At 40.8% G+C, this 18,933-nt stretch overlaps 2 protein-coding genes across 2 annotated transcripts; one reads left to right on the top strand and one right to left on the bottom strand.

Moving 5' to 3' along the window:
* Positions 1–9,019: 9,019 nt before the first annotated feature.
* On the bottom strand, positions 9,020–11,022 carry fahd1 (FAH domain containing oxaloacetate decarboxylase 1). The gene has a single exon (XM_084678552.1). The coding sequence runs from the start codon at positions 10,751–10,753 to the stop codon at positions 10,091–10,093; it is 663 nt and encodes a 220-aa protein (XP_084534678.1). The 5' UTR covers positions 10,754–11,022; the 3' UTR covers positions 9,020–10,090.
* Positions 11,023–11,147: 125 nt separating this feature from the next.
* hagh (hydroxyacylglutathione hydrolase) lies at positions 11,148–14,623 on the top strand. The gene is made up of 9 exons (XM_084678551.1): positions 11,148–11,299; positions 11,842–12,020; positions 12,122–12,186; positions 12,593–12,710; positions 12,836–12,944; positions 13,213–13,316; positions 13,414–13,515; positions 13,624–13,703; positions 13,898–14,623. The coding sequence occupies exons 1-9, from the start codon at positions 11,227–11,229 to the stop codon at positions 13,995–13,997; spliced, it is 930 nt and encodes a 309-aa protein (XP_084534677.1). The 5' UTR covers positions 11,148–11,226; the 3' UTR covers positions 13,998–14,623.
* Positions 14,624–18,933: the final 4,310 nt, after the last annotated feature.

Here is an 18,933-nt window from a genome sequence, read left to right on the forward strand (position 1 = left end):
CTCTCCCTGTCTCTCTCCCTCCCTGTCTCTCTGACTCCCTGTCTCTCTCCTTCCCTCTCTTCCTCCACATAGTGAGACCACATGTGCAGTCTGAGCCCAGTGTGCGCTGTGGCCTTTAATTATGAAATATGTCTGCTAACTTAAGAAGCTCCCCTTCTTCCCCTGGAATTAGCAGCACTTCTCTCTTTCATGCACTAGTCTCAGACAAGAGTAACACATCTGTTCCGGGTGAACAACTTTAAAAAGGAACCCGCTTCTTCACTGAAATACACTGTGCTGCAGATGTGTTCTCACAATGCACAAAATTATTGCTCCATTCCAAGTCTTTCAGTCAATGGAAAAACTGAAATAGCTTGTAAACCATGTTAAATGTTTTGTAATACATTTATATAATTTCGAATTTTGATAAAAAAATATTGCATGTAAATGTTGTCCATTTAAACATGTGTGTGTTGCGTAACAGTATGCAATGTCCAGTATGATGTGTATGTGCGCACGTGCGTGCATGTGTGTAGTGTGTGTCTGTGTGTGTGTGATTGCATTTACAATATGTAAAAGAGTGCTGATACTGAGGCCAGCCCATGTTGGGTAACCGGTTGCCTTGGCACTCATAATCACTTCCACCCAGTATTCATGTCACAGTCCCCTTCCTTTTATACGTCTGGCCACATCATATTAGTGGGTCTCACTATACCATTTTAATGTCCTTGGCTCACTTCATATGTGCCAACTTTAATGGCACTTTATTTAGTCGTTGTGCTGATAGCTGCCTATTCCCTGTGCCAGCCCAGTGGTAAGCGTTCAAGATAACTTATTTCTCATTCTACCATCTGGAAGTATTACTTACAGTACCAGATTAAAACAACAATTTTATTAAATCAGCAGGACATTTATCATAGGGTACTAGCTTTATTAAACACCATACAGTAGATGCAGACATGATGTGCATTAATAGAGGGAACAAGATTTTTTTGTACTTTTCAAGACAAGAGGTAAAAAGGGAATTTGACAATTTATACTGTACGTCTAACTAATTAATTTAAGTTTGGGTTTCATGCCTTTGATTTCAGCTGTAAGCATCCTACAATGTAGTAGTTAACAGACATGGGCTTTTACAGTAACACTTCTCTGTTATAGACCAACAACAGTGGACAGGAAGAAACACACATTGTAGTGTAGTTTACTGCCCCATTGTCAAGCCTGCAGGAGTTCTGATTCACACAGATTTGCTGGCTTTACATGGAAAACTGAAAACATCTCTTTGGTTCTTAAAACGAATAAAAGATCTAGAATCAAATCTGTTTGGTTTAATGGATGTGAATAGAATTAACTATCTACATCGTCAACTGCACTGGTAGAAAAACATCCAGCCAACTCCTTCAAGTCAAATTACAGGTTTATAAACCTTTACATCTTCCGTTCCCAATGAGACAATTTGTTTTGGGTCTGCTGGTATGCGTCTTGCAAGGATCTGAGCCCGCAGTTTGATGCATGCCTTCAATTCCTATTGAGGATTTCTTTGCCCTTATGAAAATCGCTGAACGTGGATTGGGTTACATCCTCTATAACTATGTGAGATTAGCTGTGATGAGGGACGTTTATATTTTGCCTATGGACGGGACAGGGTTTTTTTTCATTTGGGCATATGGAGGTCTAATCAAAAACACTGAAGGGATGAACCACATTTAGAACTGTCGTTGGAAAAGGGCTGATTTGTACACACTAGATAAAAAGGATTACAGTGTAAAACTGGTTTCCCTTTGAGGACCCTTAAATGAAGACAGTCCATAGAGGACTCATTTTCCATCCTGACCGCAGTCTTTCCAGCTCAGAGAATAAATGCCAGAGTTTCTTCATCTTTGTGGTTTAGGGTCCCACTGTATGTTGTTAAAGAACTGACTCCAGCTTTAATTGTTCAGAGTAATTAGGGCCAGTTTAATTCCAATAGCCATGGTGACTCTATGTCCATTTCAAAAAGGTTTCATTTAATGTGACATTTTCAATTGGCTTTTAAAACCCTTTGGTAAACCGTTTAACATCCAAAATACCAGTCACTTACAATTTGCATGATTGGAAAACTTGAACAATTATAATTTATAGAATGGCTTACACCCAAAGCTGGCAACACATAGACAACATAATTGTTGCCAACTAGATGGAATGACTGTGTAGTATTTCCTAACATAGTAACACATTTCCTTGTTTAAGAAACTAGTGCACAGTGCCCGTGATGCAGTTGATGATTAAGGTGTCGGTGAGACACGCACACAGATTCCTGGAACTATAGATAGATAGTGCACAGTGCCCGTGATAGGTGACACACACAGATTCCTGGAATTATAGATGGGTTATAGTTGTCATGATACCGTTGGTGATTTGGATGTCCCTTGTGCTATGCTGTGCTGTAAAATAGTCCTGTATTTTCTGTATCGCATTCACACAAATAAGACACCGACAACTGACCAAGGAAACTACATTTGTGATTGGCGATGTGAACGTAGTAGGGGTAGAACTGGAGTTCTCTCCATAAACATCGTTCTATGCTAATTGTTAAACAATTGTTGCCCTAAAATCCCACTATGAAATTATAGTAACACAGACAGGCAGACACACACACACAGCGAGAGATTTCTCACATTATAGTATAGATTAGCAAATGTTTCCATACAGTACTTAATACTTTTGTAAGAAACATATTCAGCAACTTTTAAGAAGTTAACGTGTAGATATTAACATTAGCTTGTTAACTTTTCTCAAAAAAATATAAGAATAAAAAAAAAATATCACTCACACTCAGGTGTGGAAGCTACCTTGTTCCATATCGGTTGCCAAGGACCCTGTTATGCTTTCCATAACTCACTTCTATATCAGCCCCTTGGTATAGCTTTGCCATGCCCATATAAAGCACTAATTGGATCTTGATTTCTTCCATGGTTTTATTCAACCCTAACCACCCACTTATTAATTATTTTATGATGGATTGACTTGAATACAAAGTAACTACTTGCATGTGTGGGGATCACCCAGTCACAGATTGTCACAAATTAGAACATTTCAGGAGGCAAATGCTTTTCTCACATACCCATACAATACTTTTTCCTACAAATCCCAATCAGCATATAAAATACGACTTATTATTTTGGGGGGATTGATGGCCATATGAACACAGTATGCCTCCCCAGTGTTGTGATTGGATAAGATAGTCACCCCTCCTAGACTCAGTCTTTCCACAGACTGGGGCCTGCTGTGGTTTCTCCAGAGGATAGCTCAGGCTCACCACAGCTCAATTTGGTAATACACAACACGCAACTAAGAGTATCAGGAATGGTCGTTTTTTAAACATATACATTACATTTTTAGATCCTCTCTAGCCTACAGTGTTTCAATATATTTCCACATCAAAAGTTGAATTTTAAGTCACTGTTTTGTAATTAAGTCTCAGTTTTAGAGAAGTAAGCATTTAGTTTATTTATATATAGTTTTAATTAAATAAAAATCTGTTAATGTGAATAGCTAAGCGATTAAAAGATGACCTGATTTCCGAAAGGCAAAAAGTTGATAAAAGACACAAAGACAACACATTTATTTCATATTTTAAGCAAGAATACTTTTTTACTTCCATCTTTTACAGTTTTAAAATAACAAAAAAGATAAAGGGCCCTTATTTTATTGAATCCATTCTTCCCTCTACTTGTGAAATATTCTCCGTGCATTGTGGCAACACAAGCCCAAAGCATGATTGATCCACGCCCGTGCTTAACAGTTGGACAGGTGTTCTTTTCATGAAATTCTGCACCCCTTTTTCTCCAAACATACCTTTGCTCATTGCGTCCAAAAAGTTATATTTTAACTTCATCGGTCCACAGAACATGTTTCCAAAATGCATCAGGCCTGTTTCGATGTTCCTTTGCAAACTTCTGACATAAAACTTTGTGGTGAAGACACTGGAAAGGATGACTCTCCCATGAAAGTCATATTTGGCAGGTGTCACTGCACAGTAGAACAGTGCACCACCACTCCAGAGTCTGCTAAATTTTCCTAAAGGTAAAATGGGGGTTTTGATTTGCCTTTCTAGTAATCCCACAAGCAGTTCTCTATGAAAGTTTTCTTGGACTTCCAGATCTCAACTTGACCTCCACTGTTCCTGTTCACTGCCATTTCTTCATTACATTACGAACTGAGGAAATGGCTACTTGAAAACACTTTGCTGGCTTTTAATAGCCTTATCCTGCTTTGTGGGCATCCATTATTTTACATTACATTTACATGTATTCATTTAGCAGACGCTTTTATCCAAAGCGACTTCCAAGAGAGAGCTTTACAAAGTGCATAGGTCACTGATAATAACAACAAGATAGCCCCAAAGCATTGCAGGTAGCCAAAACAAGAAGCACACATTGTGAACAACCAAAAAATAAGTGCCAAAGGGAAGAACCATAAGAGCATGTAGTTAAGAAAGTTACAATATCAACAATATAGCTGACAATATTTTGTCAGCTTTGGGACAAAGGTTAAGAAAAGTTTGACATTTCAAGGTTAAATTGCATGAAATTGTGCATGGTATTTCAGAATGATGTCTGCCTGTTTAACTAAACAAGTAATCAAAATTATGACAGGCCAAAAGACTGTGCCTGGATTCGAACCTGTGGCATTATGCTTTGCAGTACAACACTTCAACCCGTTGAGCTACCTGCAAGTCTGATAAATTCTGATCAGTTTCTGTCCGCACCGAATAAAGATGTATATCCTGTAGCATAGCTCGTTCGATTCGGCCAAAGCTTAAACAGCTGTAATTCAATGATTTTTTGACATATCAAGGTGAAATTGCGCATGGTACTTCAGAACAATGTCATATATTAAAATTTAAGACAGATTCAGTGTTGCTTGATTTGAACCTATGACCTTAAACTTTGCAGGTCACCGTTCCAGCTCGTTGAGCTATTCTCAGTGTTGAGTATTGGCATGTTCAGTTACTGAACAAAAAAAAGCTGTTTCTCCAATGGCAAGCATTGTCAGAATTGGTCCAAGTTCAAACAGCTGTAATTCAGTCATATTTTGACATATCAAGGTGAAATTGTTTATGGTACTTCATGGGCGTGTCACCTTAAAGCCTATTAGGTTTGAAAACCCATCATTCAAAATGAACTTTGATTTAGTGACACAAACATATTGAGGCAATGTGGAAACGTACATAAATACACCCCTTTCAGCTATTTAGTATTTTATTCAATTGCTATAAGTAACGTTTTTAAATACGTCAATGATACATATCTGTACAAAATCTCAAGTTAATTAGACCTTTGGTTCAAGAGAAGAGGAATTTTGAAGGTTTTCCCAAATTATCACTGTACAGGAAAATCGATCAGGCGGACCTTATGGCTCCTTGAGGCTTTTTTGTTCGCCATGAGAAATAAGGCATGCACACCAAGTTTCAGAAGAATTTGAGCAATGGGGTGGAAATGCTATCACTTAGAAAATCGGACATTTGGGCGTCGCCTGTGGCGCCCCCTATGATCTGATGTGGGCCAGTCTGTGTTTGGGCCGTAGTTGTGGCAATAATAATAATACCAACAAACACAATAGGGTCCTCCTGACGGAGGAACCCTAATAAGATTAACTGAAATATAATTTTTTGCAGCAAATACAACAGTTTAAATCAGTTGCCACTAGCCAACAAGAGCAACACGTCTCTAAGGAAACTAGCAATGGGTTCAGCAAACCATTCCTAAGTACCGTTGTACTCCTGGAACAAGAGCGTCTTGAGCCTTCTCTTGAAGGTGGAGAGATAGTCTGTGTCTCTGATGGAGGTGGGGAGTTGATTCCACAACTGGGGGGCCAGGCAAAAGAAGAGCTTGTGTCGGGACCGGGCGGTCTTGAGCGGTGGGACCTCCAAGCGGTTGTCTGAAGAAGACCGTAGGTGGCGGGTGGGGGTGTAAGGCTGCACGAGAGACTTGATGTAGTCGGGTGCAGTCCCGTTCACTGCTCGGAAGGTCAGTACCAGGGTCTTGAATCTGATGCGGGCCGTGATGGGTAGCCAGTGGAGGGAGATGAGGAGCGGAGTAACGTGGGAGGGTCTGGGTAGATTGTAGACCAGGCGGGCCGCTGCGTTCTGAATCCTCTGAAGAGGGCGGGTTGCGCATGCTGGGAGATTGGCGAGCAGCGAGTTGCAGTAGTCCAACTTGAAGAGGACAAGTGCTTAGACAAGCAGCTGGGTGAAGTGCTCAGACAGGTATCTCCTGATCTTCCGGATGTTGTAGAGGGTGAATCTACAAGACTGGGAGACTGCAGCAATGTGGGCCGTGAGGGAGAGCTCGTCATCCATGGTAACCCCAAGATTCCTGGCAGAGGATGAGGGGGTCACCGTCGCAGATCCCAGAGTGATTGAGAGGTTGTGGGAGATGGAGGGTTTTGCCGGGATGATGAGAAGTTCTGTTTTGGCGAGGTTCAGCTGGAGGTGGTGCTCGGTCATCCAGGCGGAGATGTCTACGAGGCAGGCCTCAATCCTAGCTGAGATCCCCGGATCGGTCGGGGAGAACGACAGGTACAGCTGCGTGTCGTCAGCGTAGCAGTGGTAGGAGAAGCTATGGGAGGTGATGATTGGTCCGAGTGAGGTGGTTTACAGAGAGAAGAGGAGGGGTCCTAGGACGGAGCCCTGAGGGACACCACTGGAGAGCTGGCGAGGGTCTGACAGTTTGCCTCCCCAGGAGACCTGGTAGGATCTTCCCGACAGGTCGGATGAGATCCACTGGAATGCAGTGCCAGTGATGCCCATCTCAGAAAGTCTGTAGAGCAGGATCTGGTGGTTAACCGTATCAAACGCTGCAGAAAGGTCCAGCAGAATGATGACGATGACCTCGAAGCCGCTCTGGCAGACTGGAAGGCAGTGGTGACTGAAAGGAGGGCAGTCTCTGTGGAGTGGCCGGTCTTGAAGCCCGATTGGTTGGGGTCAAGCAGGTTGTTCTGAGAGAGAAAGTTAGAAAGTTGGTTAGATACAGCACGTTCAATTGTTTTAGAGAAGAAGGGTAACAGTGATACCGGTCTCTAGTTCTGGAGGACGGCAGGGTTAAGGGAGGGTTTTTTGAGTATTTTAGTTTTCTAGTTTGCTAGGCAGCTGCTTAGAGCTCATGGCTGCTGATTGTTGGGACAAGGTTTGAGGAGTTTGGGTATTTATAAAGCTTTGGAATTTGCACCACCTGGTCTTTTCTATCGATGATTGTTAAGAAGCCATAGCACTAACAAGATAATTAAGGTCTGAGACCTTGGTAAAGATGACCTGAGATCTCAAATCTCTCTGGGTGCCCAAACTATGGCATGGTGCTCCTTTCTTTTTTTCACAAAAAATAATACACTAATGTTTCTTAAAATGTTGTTTCATCTTTAACTTGGAGATCAGTTCATCTTCCATTCACTTAGCTATACAAAGTAACATACATTTTGACCAGGGATTCCCAAACTTTTGCATAAAACTTTATCAGATGTTGTCCAGCAACACTATATACTACTTTAGGGACTACAAATGCAAATAAGGACTACAGTAGGGACAACAATTGAATGAGCTAAAAGCTATAATCTTGTATGATGCATCACATTTTTTTACATTTTAAATTTTGCATGGTGCCTTTTACATAAATTAACTAAATAAATAAATATTCTGAAACTTTGCTGTTCAAAGAAGACCCTTGTGTGTGAGAGATCCCAAGAGTACAAATGTCCTTCTGCCTGTCCTGTACAGTACCTCCGTGGTCTAGACGTGTAGAGCTGATGAGTAGGGAGGATTGATTAAGGTGTTGTGAGTATCTTTCTCACACACACACGCACACACACACACACACACACACACACACACACACAAACACACAGTCTGTAAGATGAAACTGCATCTGGCTGCTCTTGGTATGACAGCAGGCCCTTCATCTTGAAAAGTCCATGCTCACCCCTGCTTTCACACGCAGGAGGGAGAAGCATTTCAAATGAAAAGGTAACTGACACTTCTTCAACAAACAGTACTTTTATGATGGTGTATGTACAGTATATACTCTTGTAAAGAAAAAAGCCATTGCTAAGCCATTGCTTATCATTTCATTAAATCGTGTCAATTATATTGTGAATCCTTCAGTTTACGTTGGGATTAACCTCATGAAGCTACTTCACTGCTTCCTCTCACTATCACTGAATGTTTCTGTTTTCCATTCTGACTTGAATTCATATATGGAATGACATCATCTCTGCTGTCAGTATGGTGTGTGTTGTTGAGTGTGAGGACTGCGGTCACCAGGTAATCCATTCCGAGTCAAGTGTACCTTCTCAGGCCTCTCAGTGGTGACAACATGTCATTCTTCCCTCTGAATGCTCAGCAAGCTCCCAACTCCAGCTTTGAACCCATTGTTCAGAGCCTAAGAGGGGATAATACCCACAGCCACAGGGGTAAGATTAACTCCATGAATCATATCTTATGAACATGTGACACCTGTGAGGACATGAAGACCTAGGCTACATCCAAGATTACCTGCTCACAAGCTACTATTGGTGATGAAAGCTAGTCGGCTACATTTCCATTATTAAATATTGTAGGTCAGGATTTAACTCCAGACTTACTCCCTGATGAAAACCTGTGTGCCTATCACAGTCGTTCTGTTGATAGGCACTCTTCTGGTCCCCTGGGGGGCCTTAGGGGGCATATGGCTCGGTGTTTTCACAGTATGCCTGGGTAGTGTGGGAAGATTGTCTATGTGCAGACAAGGCTGCACATAGAGACTCAGGTAACATGAGACAGCCTTGGGACGAGAAAGGCTGTGATTGATCCTGAACCAGAGAGGCATGTGGGAGAAGTGTAACTGAACCTTGAACAGATGTCAAACACCTCTGGAAAAATGTGGCTAGTGCCAGGGCGTCTTATTAGTGTCTTTATTTACCTCCTCTCCTGACCAATCTCCTGGTACGCTGGAGGAACATTGTGCCTAAGGCTGCAATCAACTCGAGGAGCTATTTGACATTGTGCTAGAAGTGAAAAGCAACAAGCTAGAGTTTCTAAAAGTTTAATATCTTGATGTTTACATGGAAAGAGGGTATGAAAACATTTGTTTTAAGAAATATGGCCAATGGTGTACATGGCCAGTCAACTGATTGTCCTGTAGGAAGCCCGTGATGAAGAATGACCAGTTGGGAGACGATGGAGGCAATAAAGTGGCTTGTGTCTTTAAAGGACAGATAACTTCTGTCAGATACATTTTGTTTAAACGAAAAGCATTGCTCAGCAAAGATTCAATGGACAGAACATATACATGTGTCCAAACTTTTGACTGGTACTGTATTACTCATAATAATTACAAGGGTATATACATTATGGTATCTGCAACACCAGAGACTCGTTATCTGTGACATGCTTGAGACAGTATGAGGGAAGCTCACAACAATCTATAAGTAATGATGTTTAATTCGACAGATTTTTCTGGAGGATGATTTAGATTTGAAGTTTCACAGAATACCCTTTATGTTCTTTCCCTACAGTTTGTAGAGTTCAAAATAGTAAAGACATGGTTTCGTAATCACAGCAAAAGATTGTATTTTGTTACAATGTTAATCTCATGAGGATTCAAGTGACATCATTCCTATTTATGGGGATGGAGGTGTTGAGACTGGACAATCAGACAATATCATTGGTGGTGGATCATCATTAATTTAATATCATTGGTGGTGGATCATCATTAATTTAATCACTTGAAATCATCTTGCATCAATCATGAGATATTGTCAAAGGATCTGGTCAATCTTTGTCATAGGATAATATAACATATGTTTTCATAATCTTCTCAATTTTAATGTAATCCATTTCTTCATTGTTAAGGGGAGCAATGCCCTCTACTGGTTGCTTACTCTCTGTGAGTGTTCAAGTAATGTGCCAAAATGTAGAAATTAACTCCACAAAATGGCAACATTCCCAATTGAACAGAAGCTTGATAAAATAAGCGTTCAGTTCCAGACCATATTTAGGTCAATTCCTTCAAGTCTAAAGAGTAAAATTATTTTGCTAATTCCACCAAACCCATTTCCACTTAATTCCTCAAACTGTATCCTTAAAATATTCGTTTTGCTAGTAGCCTACTCGGTCAACTTTAAAAGTCATGCTGACAATGTCATCAATGCCAGCCTCAAGTTCATCATGCTCCTGTACGCTGGAGACCCCTTTGGGTGTTCCTGTTAAAATCAGATCCCCCTCCTCCAAGGTGATGATCTCACTTATGTAGCTGATGAGGTAGGGGATGGAGAAGATCATCTGGGACGTGCAGCCGTTCTGACGAAGCTGGTCGTTTACTTTGAGCCACAACTTGATATTCCCTGGATCAGGAATCCGCTCTTTGGGGATAAAATCGCTGATGGGACAGGAGGTGTTGAACGCTTTAGCCAGAGTCCAGGGTAGCCCTTTGGACTTGCATTCGTCCTGGATGTCCCGGGCAGTCATGTCCAAGCACAACGCGTAACCGGCGATATGCTCCATAGCGGAGGATTGAGATATCGCCGTGCCCCCTTTCCCAATAACAATCCCTAACTCTACCTCATGGTGCAGATTACTGGAATATGTAGGTATCAGAATAGGGGAACCTTCTCTCACGTATGCTGATGGGGTCTTCAGGAACAGCACAGGCTCTGTTGGGACTGCATTCTTCAGTTCTTTGGCGTGGTCCGCATAATTTCTACCAACACATATTATTTTCCGTCCCCACTCCCAAAACCGAGAAACATTTCGTGTAGTCATTGTGACATAGAATTTTTTTCCAGAACGACCTTCGGCTGCAGATAACTTCCTACATTAACCTTCTAGCTGTAGCCTATGCCTCGCCCCCAAAAGTAAGGAATAACAGAAGGGACAAACGTTTTATAAATGTAATCTAGTATTATAGTTATTTCTGGAAACATGGTTTGCATTAGTCTATTTAACAGGGATGCCTCATGATGAAACGTATACTACTTTTAAAATATATGATTATGCCTGAGTACAAAAACAGTAGAATAATACGTGCGTAAAGCGCGTATTGCCTGCATCACAGGCAAAGAAAAAGGACTCTTCACCAGCCTATAAACAAGCCTACACGTGCTACTCCCCTAACAGGGATTGGTGTAGTGTACCAGGTCAAAGTTAAAAAGGGGGCGGTACTGTGCGTAAAACCAAACTTTTCTGGTTCCTGAACATGCGATTGCAATATATTAGCAAACAGCTACAGTGTTGCTATGTTATTCAGGTCACTGATAGCGGGTGCCTGCACTCTTGGCGTTATTGGAGCGACGACAACCCATATATTTGGTATGTTTCGAATATGCCACTATGTTTCAACTACATTCTGCGTCTGCATTGCCCTACACTTTGTTCTATGAGCTGCCATTGTTGCTAGCGGTTAGCTTTCCTTTTTTTGGAAACAGACAAGCTGTCAAAACTGTCTGCTAGCACTAGCAGGCTAGCGTTTAGCATCATCTCAGTGTTACATCATCTCCTTTTAAAATGTGAATGTTCCTGGCAAAGTCTAGGCGTAGTCGTCATTCACTGCTGTGCGCCAATTTCATTTCTTAAACGATAGTTATTAGTAGTAGCATATGAACTGCCTCTATTCAATTGCAAAAATCACACCCAGACTATGTGTAGCAGAAAACTGGTCTCCTTTAAGAATACGTCTGCGTGATTCTTTCTGTTATGGTTAGAGTACTTGATTAGGAGAGTGCATTTTGTCTTCATTAGTCTCCTATAATTAGCGCCAATGCAAATCCACTGCAGTGTTTATCTGTATATTACTTATACCTCTACTACGTTTTTGTCCTACCATATCAATCCAATGTTTATATTGTGTGCAGCTCCCTTGCGGGTCCAAGCAGCCCTTCTTCACACCCCCATTTTAAGAAAGTCTTTGCTGGTGGAACAGAGCAACATGAAGATAGAATTGCTGCCTGCGCTCACTGACAACTACATGTACCTACTTATTGATGAGGAAACAAAAGAAGCAGCCATTGTTGACCCTGTGGAACCAGTTAAGGTATGTCCTGTATTTTAAAATGTCTTTTTGATTAACTCACTAAGATTGAAGGGTTTAAACTAGCCCCTCACTTCAAGAATTGATGTATTCTGTCTTGACAGGTTTTAGAAGCTGTCAAAAAGCACAAAGTGAAGCTCACAACAGTCCTGACCACCCATCACCATTGGTAAGAAGTCAGTCTAACGTAGTCATAAACTCAATGTGGCCCACATCACTCATAAGATCATCACTTAGAGATTCATGTTGTTTAAATTGTAACTCGCTAACTACATGCTCTTATGGTTCTTCCCTTTGGCATAAATGTTTTGGTTGTTCACAATGTTTGCTTCTTGTTTTGGCTACCTGCAATGCTTTGGGGCTATCTTGTTGTTATTATCAGTGACCTATGCACTTTGTAAAGCTCTCTCTTGGAAGTCGCTTTGGATAAAAGCGTCTGCTAAATTAATAAATTTAATAATGGGAATCACACTGTGCAGTGGCATTTCAATCTTCAATCTCGTACTAATGTAGAACAGGGCTAGAGAATGGTGACATTAGATTAACCATATTTTTTCCCTCTCTCCCCTCTCAAGGGACCATGCAGGTGGCAATGAGAAGATGTTGAGATTGATGCCTGGGCTCACTGTGTATGGAGGAGATGACAGGGTGGATGCCCTTTCCAAGAAAGTCTCACACTCCAACACCTTAAAAGTAATTCCATTCTTACTTTCAATTAAGTGCAGTTTTTTTTTTTTTTTTTTTTTTTTTTTCCTGTCCATAGGATATCAGATTGAATCGATCAGATGTATCTAACTCTGTTTCCTTCTCATACCTAGCTTGGCTCTCTAAGTGTCAAGTGTTTGTTTACACCATGTCACACTACCGGTCACATTTGCTACTTTGTGACTAAGAACAACAGCACTGAACCTCCAGCTGTCTTCACAGGTAAACTGTCACGTCTATTTAGATAGACTCTCCATTGTAAATAAACAAAATAAAGTGTTGACGTACAATGTGAATGAACTGGATATGCTGTTGAAACCTCCCAGGCAAACCAAGCCATAAGTTGAAACCAAAGATCAGACCTAATTGGTTCTGTTTATGGGCATGGCCACACCCAGTAGTTGACAATGTCACTTAATGTTCCCCAATTAGCTGATTCACAGGTATGACCTTTAACCCAACGAAGCGGGTGTCACCTCCTTGTGTGCAGGCGACACTTTATTTGTGGCTGGCTGTGGGAAGTTCTTTGAGGGTACAGCAGAGCAGATGTACAGGGCGTTGGTAGATGTCCTGGGACGACTGCCCCCCGAGACGGTAATTCTACTCTTACCGCTGTACATAATGAGAATGACCATGAAATCAAACTATTGTACAATTTGTGATGTTACAAATGACGGTTCTTGTGTTCCAGCGTGTCTACTGTGGTCATGAGTATACTGTCAACAATCTGAAGTTCGCCCGACACGTGGAGCCGGATAATGAAGTAATTTTGAAAAAGCTTGCATGGGCAAAGGTATGCACTATAAATTTAACTGTGTATTTCATAACACTGTAGGTTGAGTTGTCGGTCATCCTTAAGGCAATTGATGCATTAGCAACTTGCTCTTGTTTGATACGATAGGAGAAATTCAGCAATGGAGAACCCACTATCCCTTCCACAGTGGCAGATGAATTCTCATTCAACCCATTTATGCGCGTAAAGTAAGAGTCACACAATTTGTATGCACGTTCTCTTCCATGGTACAAATTTAAATTAACGATACGCCAAGGTTTGTGTTTTGGGCTAATAAATCGTACTGTTACCATGTGGATAGGCCACTTGTACCACAGACTGAGGTGTGCTTGTGCACATGTGCAAGATAAACTTCAACATTTCATTTATTTTTTTACCTCAGAGAGAAGGCAGTACAAGACCATACTGGACAAACAGACCCTATCGAAACAATGAGAAGTCTCCGGAAAGAAAAAGATGGCTTCAAGGTTCCCAAGGAGTGATAGATGTACAATGGGTTAAAGAAATCAAAAAAATATGGTCCACTACTATACACTTGTATTGTTTCCTGTTATGGCTGCAGAAAATATTACATGTCATACACAATGCTATATTTACAAAATATCATGGCTTACTTAATATAAAAATATTACCCAAACAGAAACATTTTGAACAATATTTGATTACTATGTAGTGATTTTATCAAATGTTTATTTATTTTAATATGATCTGCTGGCCTGTGCAAATGTTTCATTATATTAGTTGGAACCTTTTCAAGGTTTGCTAAATTTTAATTGCATACAATTTTAGTTTTTGTATTTAAATACTCAATGTTCACAGATTGTGCATACTGAAAATCAGAAGACAGCTGGTAAAATGTCTTAATATGTGCAATCTAAAGTTTGCACATTATCATTTGAGCTTTTATTTCAGAAAGTTATTTTCTCAGTTGTGATACGTCTTTGTTGTACCTTCATAAAGCTTTCTCATCAAACGTTTTATTTTGATTATTTACTTAAATGTTGTAGATAGGCGCTGTAAAAGGGTGTCACAACGAAAGTTCAGATTTTTGTCTTCCTCAATGCAGTTTAAGTAAGCAATAAAGCACATGCGGTGTTGGTCTTCAGTACATTTGACTGCAAATGGGTTTCCATGGTGAGTATAAGACAAAAAAAAAAAAAAATCCTGCTCGATTAAAATGTCTGGTACAAATACCTTTAATGGTGTTATAAAAGTAGGCTTACTCTTCTGTAAGCGGTAATTTCTGGAAATGGTCAGGATTTGAAAGTTTACAATTCATTTACGAAATTGTCCTTTATATTTGTTAGAAAATACCGTTGTAAATTGCGCCGGAGTTCGTTGCGCCTACTGAAAAATTACCAAATGCATATCTAGTGTAGCCTTAACTTATCCAAAGCCTTTGCTTCTATTCTGTTTCTTTCATGCCAAGCATATCGAATTTTGACCCACTTGCAATGCCATGATTGTCGTTAACGTTACTTTTTACAAATAGGAAGTAAACAGCTGTAGCTCCTGCTGGTCACATACACTTTCATTTCCTGGTGGAGAGCTGCAGGGGCCTGGTGGAAGTAACCGTATGTAGTCTACTATGAAGCCAAAGGCAGGGGCCTCATGGATAAAAAATTGTACTTGAAAAGTACCTACGCAGAGAAATATTCCGCCCATAAGGAGGGGGAAAGTTTTCTGGGGCCCAGCCGCGATGCCAGCATTAATCATGTTCTTCTTAAATAATTTAAGACATTTTAACCAATTTATTTTGAACTGAAATACTCACCATTACTTACAAAAGCAAACATAAACATTGTACTGTTGCTTTAGTAAAATGTAGACTGTTTCATAATGAACCCCCCCCTCCCAAAAATGGTAAGTCGTTTTTTGTTTAGCGATGTCATTTATTGATCTAATGTTAAGCTAATAATGTCAGAGTTGGCTACATTTTGGTGCTATGATAGGACCTGTTGATAAATCGGGATATCAGAAAACAAAAAAAGGAGAGAGCTAGCAAGGGCAGTCGACCCCCAAATAAAAGTAATTACAAATAAAAGTAATTACAAATAAAAGTAATACATATTTTTTTCCAGTCAACTCCGAAAGAAGCTCCCAGCCAGGCTGCAGAGACGAGCCTCAGTAGCCACGATGCTAGCCAAGAGGAAGTTAGAGCAAAGCTGACACTGAGAAAGCGCATGTTTTGCATTGCTCTGATGACATTCTGCAATTTACCTGTAACTTGGCAGGAGGAGAAACTTCAGTAAACTCAAAATTATAGAAATGACTTGTGCTCCACAATGAGCCAGGAGAGGCTCAATCACAATACTTTCCATAGAGTGTGAAATGGCTTAACAAATTGGCTTCAAATAGGCTACATAATAAAATATTTTGCATCCAGAAAGACAAGGAAGATGGCTGTATAATAGGCAAAGATTGCAGGTAAATTGCATTTTATACTAGAGAATGTGGTGACTGTAGCAGATCTCAGTGTGTCAAATTGTTGTGTGTGTGTGTGTCTGGCCCAGCGCCACTCAAGTTGTTAAGGCCTCAGTTATATTTATTAAACGTTATGTTTAAGTTGTATGCATAAAGATGTATTTGTTTTGCTATAATGTAGCTCCCATCACTGAGTAAGTCTAAGTTTACATATGTTTTATTTAGGAGAGAGAGTACACGCGCATGCGTTAATAAGTAAAGACCTATTGGGGGGGGGGGGGGGGGCATTCACTGGCTCTGTAACGTGGCGAATTCAAACTGAAAAGTGCCGAGACTCACCAAACATTACAAAATAAAGTTTCCACTAGTACGTTTATGACGTTGACTATTCAAAAAACATAAAAATACAAGTTTGATCATTAATGTGGATGATCACATCAAAATGCCAAAACCCAAAACGGGAAATGCTATATAGCCTTCTGTTTATACCGCCACCACTTAATAACTTCTGTTAAACTTGAGGCTGTCAAACGAATGACAAAATCACTCAGGAAATGCATGTCACGCTAACCCTATAGCTGCCATGCTGTTACGATCAGGGCCGCGTTTGTGCAATGGGCAGGAGGGGCTGCTGCCCCGGCCGGCCAGGGGGCCCCGGCCGCTAGAGGGCCCCGGCCGCTAGTTATCAGGACCTGGCGTACGACCGGTGTTGTATCACCCGATGCATGACTCTCTGGATTGGCACCCCTTCGCGGGAGCGCGCGCAATTCAAAGAGTGAAGGATTTCGTCTTGATATCGCATCCAAAAGAAGGGGAGACAGAAGTCTCACGTTATACCGTCTTTGTTGTTGAATTCAAGAGAAGGATGTCTGTTATCTGTGTAAATATCAGATGCTATAAAACACAATCCTTAAAATTCGTCATTCAAACCGTATACGCGAACCAACATTCTTGCTCCATGACATCGCATTCTGAGGAAATATACCCCCCCAGTATGATCATGATTATTGCTACACAAAATGTATTTTGTGTTGCAGGTTCAAAGTATTTCACATGGCATAGCTCTTCATACTAATGTATAGGTTCAAAGGCATGCGATTTTAATGCAGTTAGCCTGTGCATAGGGTGGGTTACTCAGACAGGTCGAAAACAACAGCCTTCTGATCCAGAATCAGCTACAGGGAAAAGGGACCAAAGGTTCACATGCCTAGCCTTCAAAAGACAAGTGCTAAAAACAATGTATCAACATCAAAAGAACCATCAAATCCTTTTTTAAGATAGGAAAAATTATTCTTATTGTTTAAGTCAATGAAATAAATGAAAAAATAATCCCTCACCTACCATGGACTATTCTGTTATCAGACCTGTCCACCCTATACATACACATGTATTGGTATTCAATTGATGCTATTAAATGTACATAATGCTGGCGTAGAAGGATAGAAACGTATGCGGGGGGAGAACATTTCATGGCAGGTTTTCCATTAGATGTAACTGTTAACCCTGACTAGGACAGTGTGACATGCCTGAAACTTACTGTGGTTAATCAAACTAGTGCCCTCAGTGTACAGTAAGAACAATTTGATGCTGGGATATACAGAACAGACAATAGAGGGGGGGTGCATCTCACGACAGGCTTGTTGTATTCCCTCTTGGGATGGGGCTAGTATGAGTAAGCACAGTAAATTTCAGGCATGTGACACTTTCCTAGTCAGGGTTAGCGGGGGGTGCATTTCGTGACAAGAAGGAATACGACAAGCCTGTCGTGAGATGCATCCCCCCTCTATTGTCTGTTTTGTATATCCCAGCATCAAATGATTCTTACTGTACACTGAGGGCACTAGTATGAGTAAGCACAGTAAGTTTCAGGCATGTAACACTTTCCTAGTCAGGGTTAGCAGGGGGTGCTTTAAGCCTGTCGTGAGATGCACCCCCCTCTATTGTCTGTTCTGTATATCCCAGCATCAAATTGTTCTTACTGTACACTGAGGGCACTAGTTTGATTAACCACAGTAAGTTTCAGGCATGTCACACTGTCCTAGTCAGGGTTAACAGGGGGTGCATGGCACTTACATCTAATGGAAAACCTGCCATGAAATGTTCTCCCCCCGCATACGTTTCTATCCTTCTAGGCCAGCATTATGTACATTTAATAGCATCAATTGAATACCAATACATGTGTATGTATAGGGTGGACAGGTCTGAAAACAGAATAGTCCATGGTAGGTGAGGGATTATTATGTTTTATTTGTTCATTTATTTCATTGACTCAAACAATAAGAATAATATTTCCTATCTTAAAAAAGGATTTGATGGTTCTTTTGATGTTGATACATGGTTGATACATTGTTTTTAGTACCTGTCTTTTGTAGGCTAGGCATGTGAACCTTTGGTCCCTTTTCAGGACAGCTGATAACCTATTCTGGATCAGAAGGTTGTTGTTTTCGACCTGTCTGAGTAACCCACTCTACGCACAGGCTAACTGCATTCAAATCGCATGCCTTTGAACCTATACATTAGTATGAAGATCTATGCCATTTTGTGTAGCAATAATCATGATCATACTGGGGTATATTTCCTCAGAATGCGATGTCGTGGAGCAAGAATGTTGGTTCGCGTTCGTTACTATACCGTTTGAATGACGAATTTTAAGGATTTTGTGTTGAAAATAGCATCTGATATTTACACAGATAACAGACATCCTTCTCTTGAATTCAACAACAAAGACGGTTTAATGTGAGACTTCTGTCTCCCCTTCTTTTGGATGCGATATCAAGACGAAATCCTTCACTCTTTGAATCGCGCGCGCTCCCACGAGGGGGTGCCAATCCAGAGTCATGCATCGGGTGATACACCTGTTTTCCCAGATTCGTTAAGAAGCTCTTAACGCTAAGAGCGTCTTAAGAACGTTCTAAGAGCGCTCCAGAACGTTTTTAAGAAGATAGAAGTAGGGTGTCCATTCCATTCCTTAATACTCAGGTGTATGCCTATTCG

The sequence above is a fragment of the Hypomesus nipponensis genome, chromosome 17 (genome assembly GCF_054491055.1).
Source record: "Hypomesus nipponensis isolate SF chromosome 17, ASM5449105v1, whole genome shotgun sequence".
Lineage (NCBI taxonomy): Eukaryota > Metazoa > Chordata > Actinopteri > Osmeriformes > Osmeridae > Hypomesus > Hypomesus nipponensis.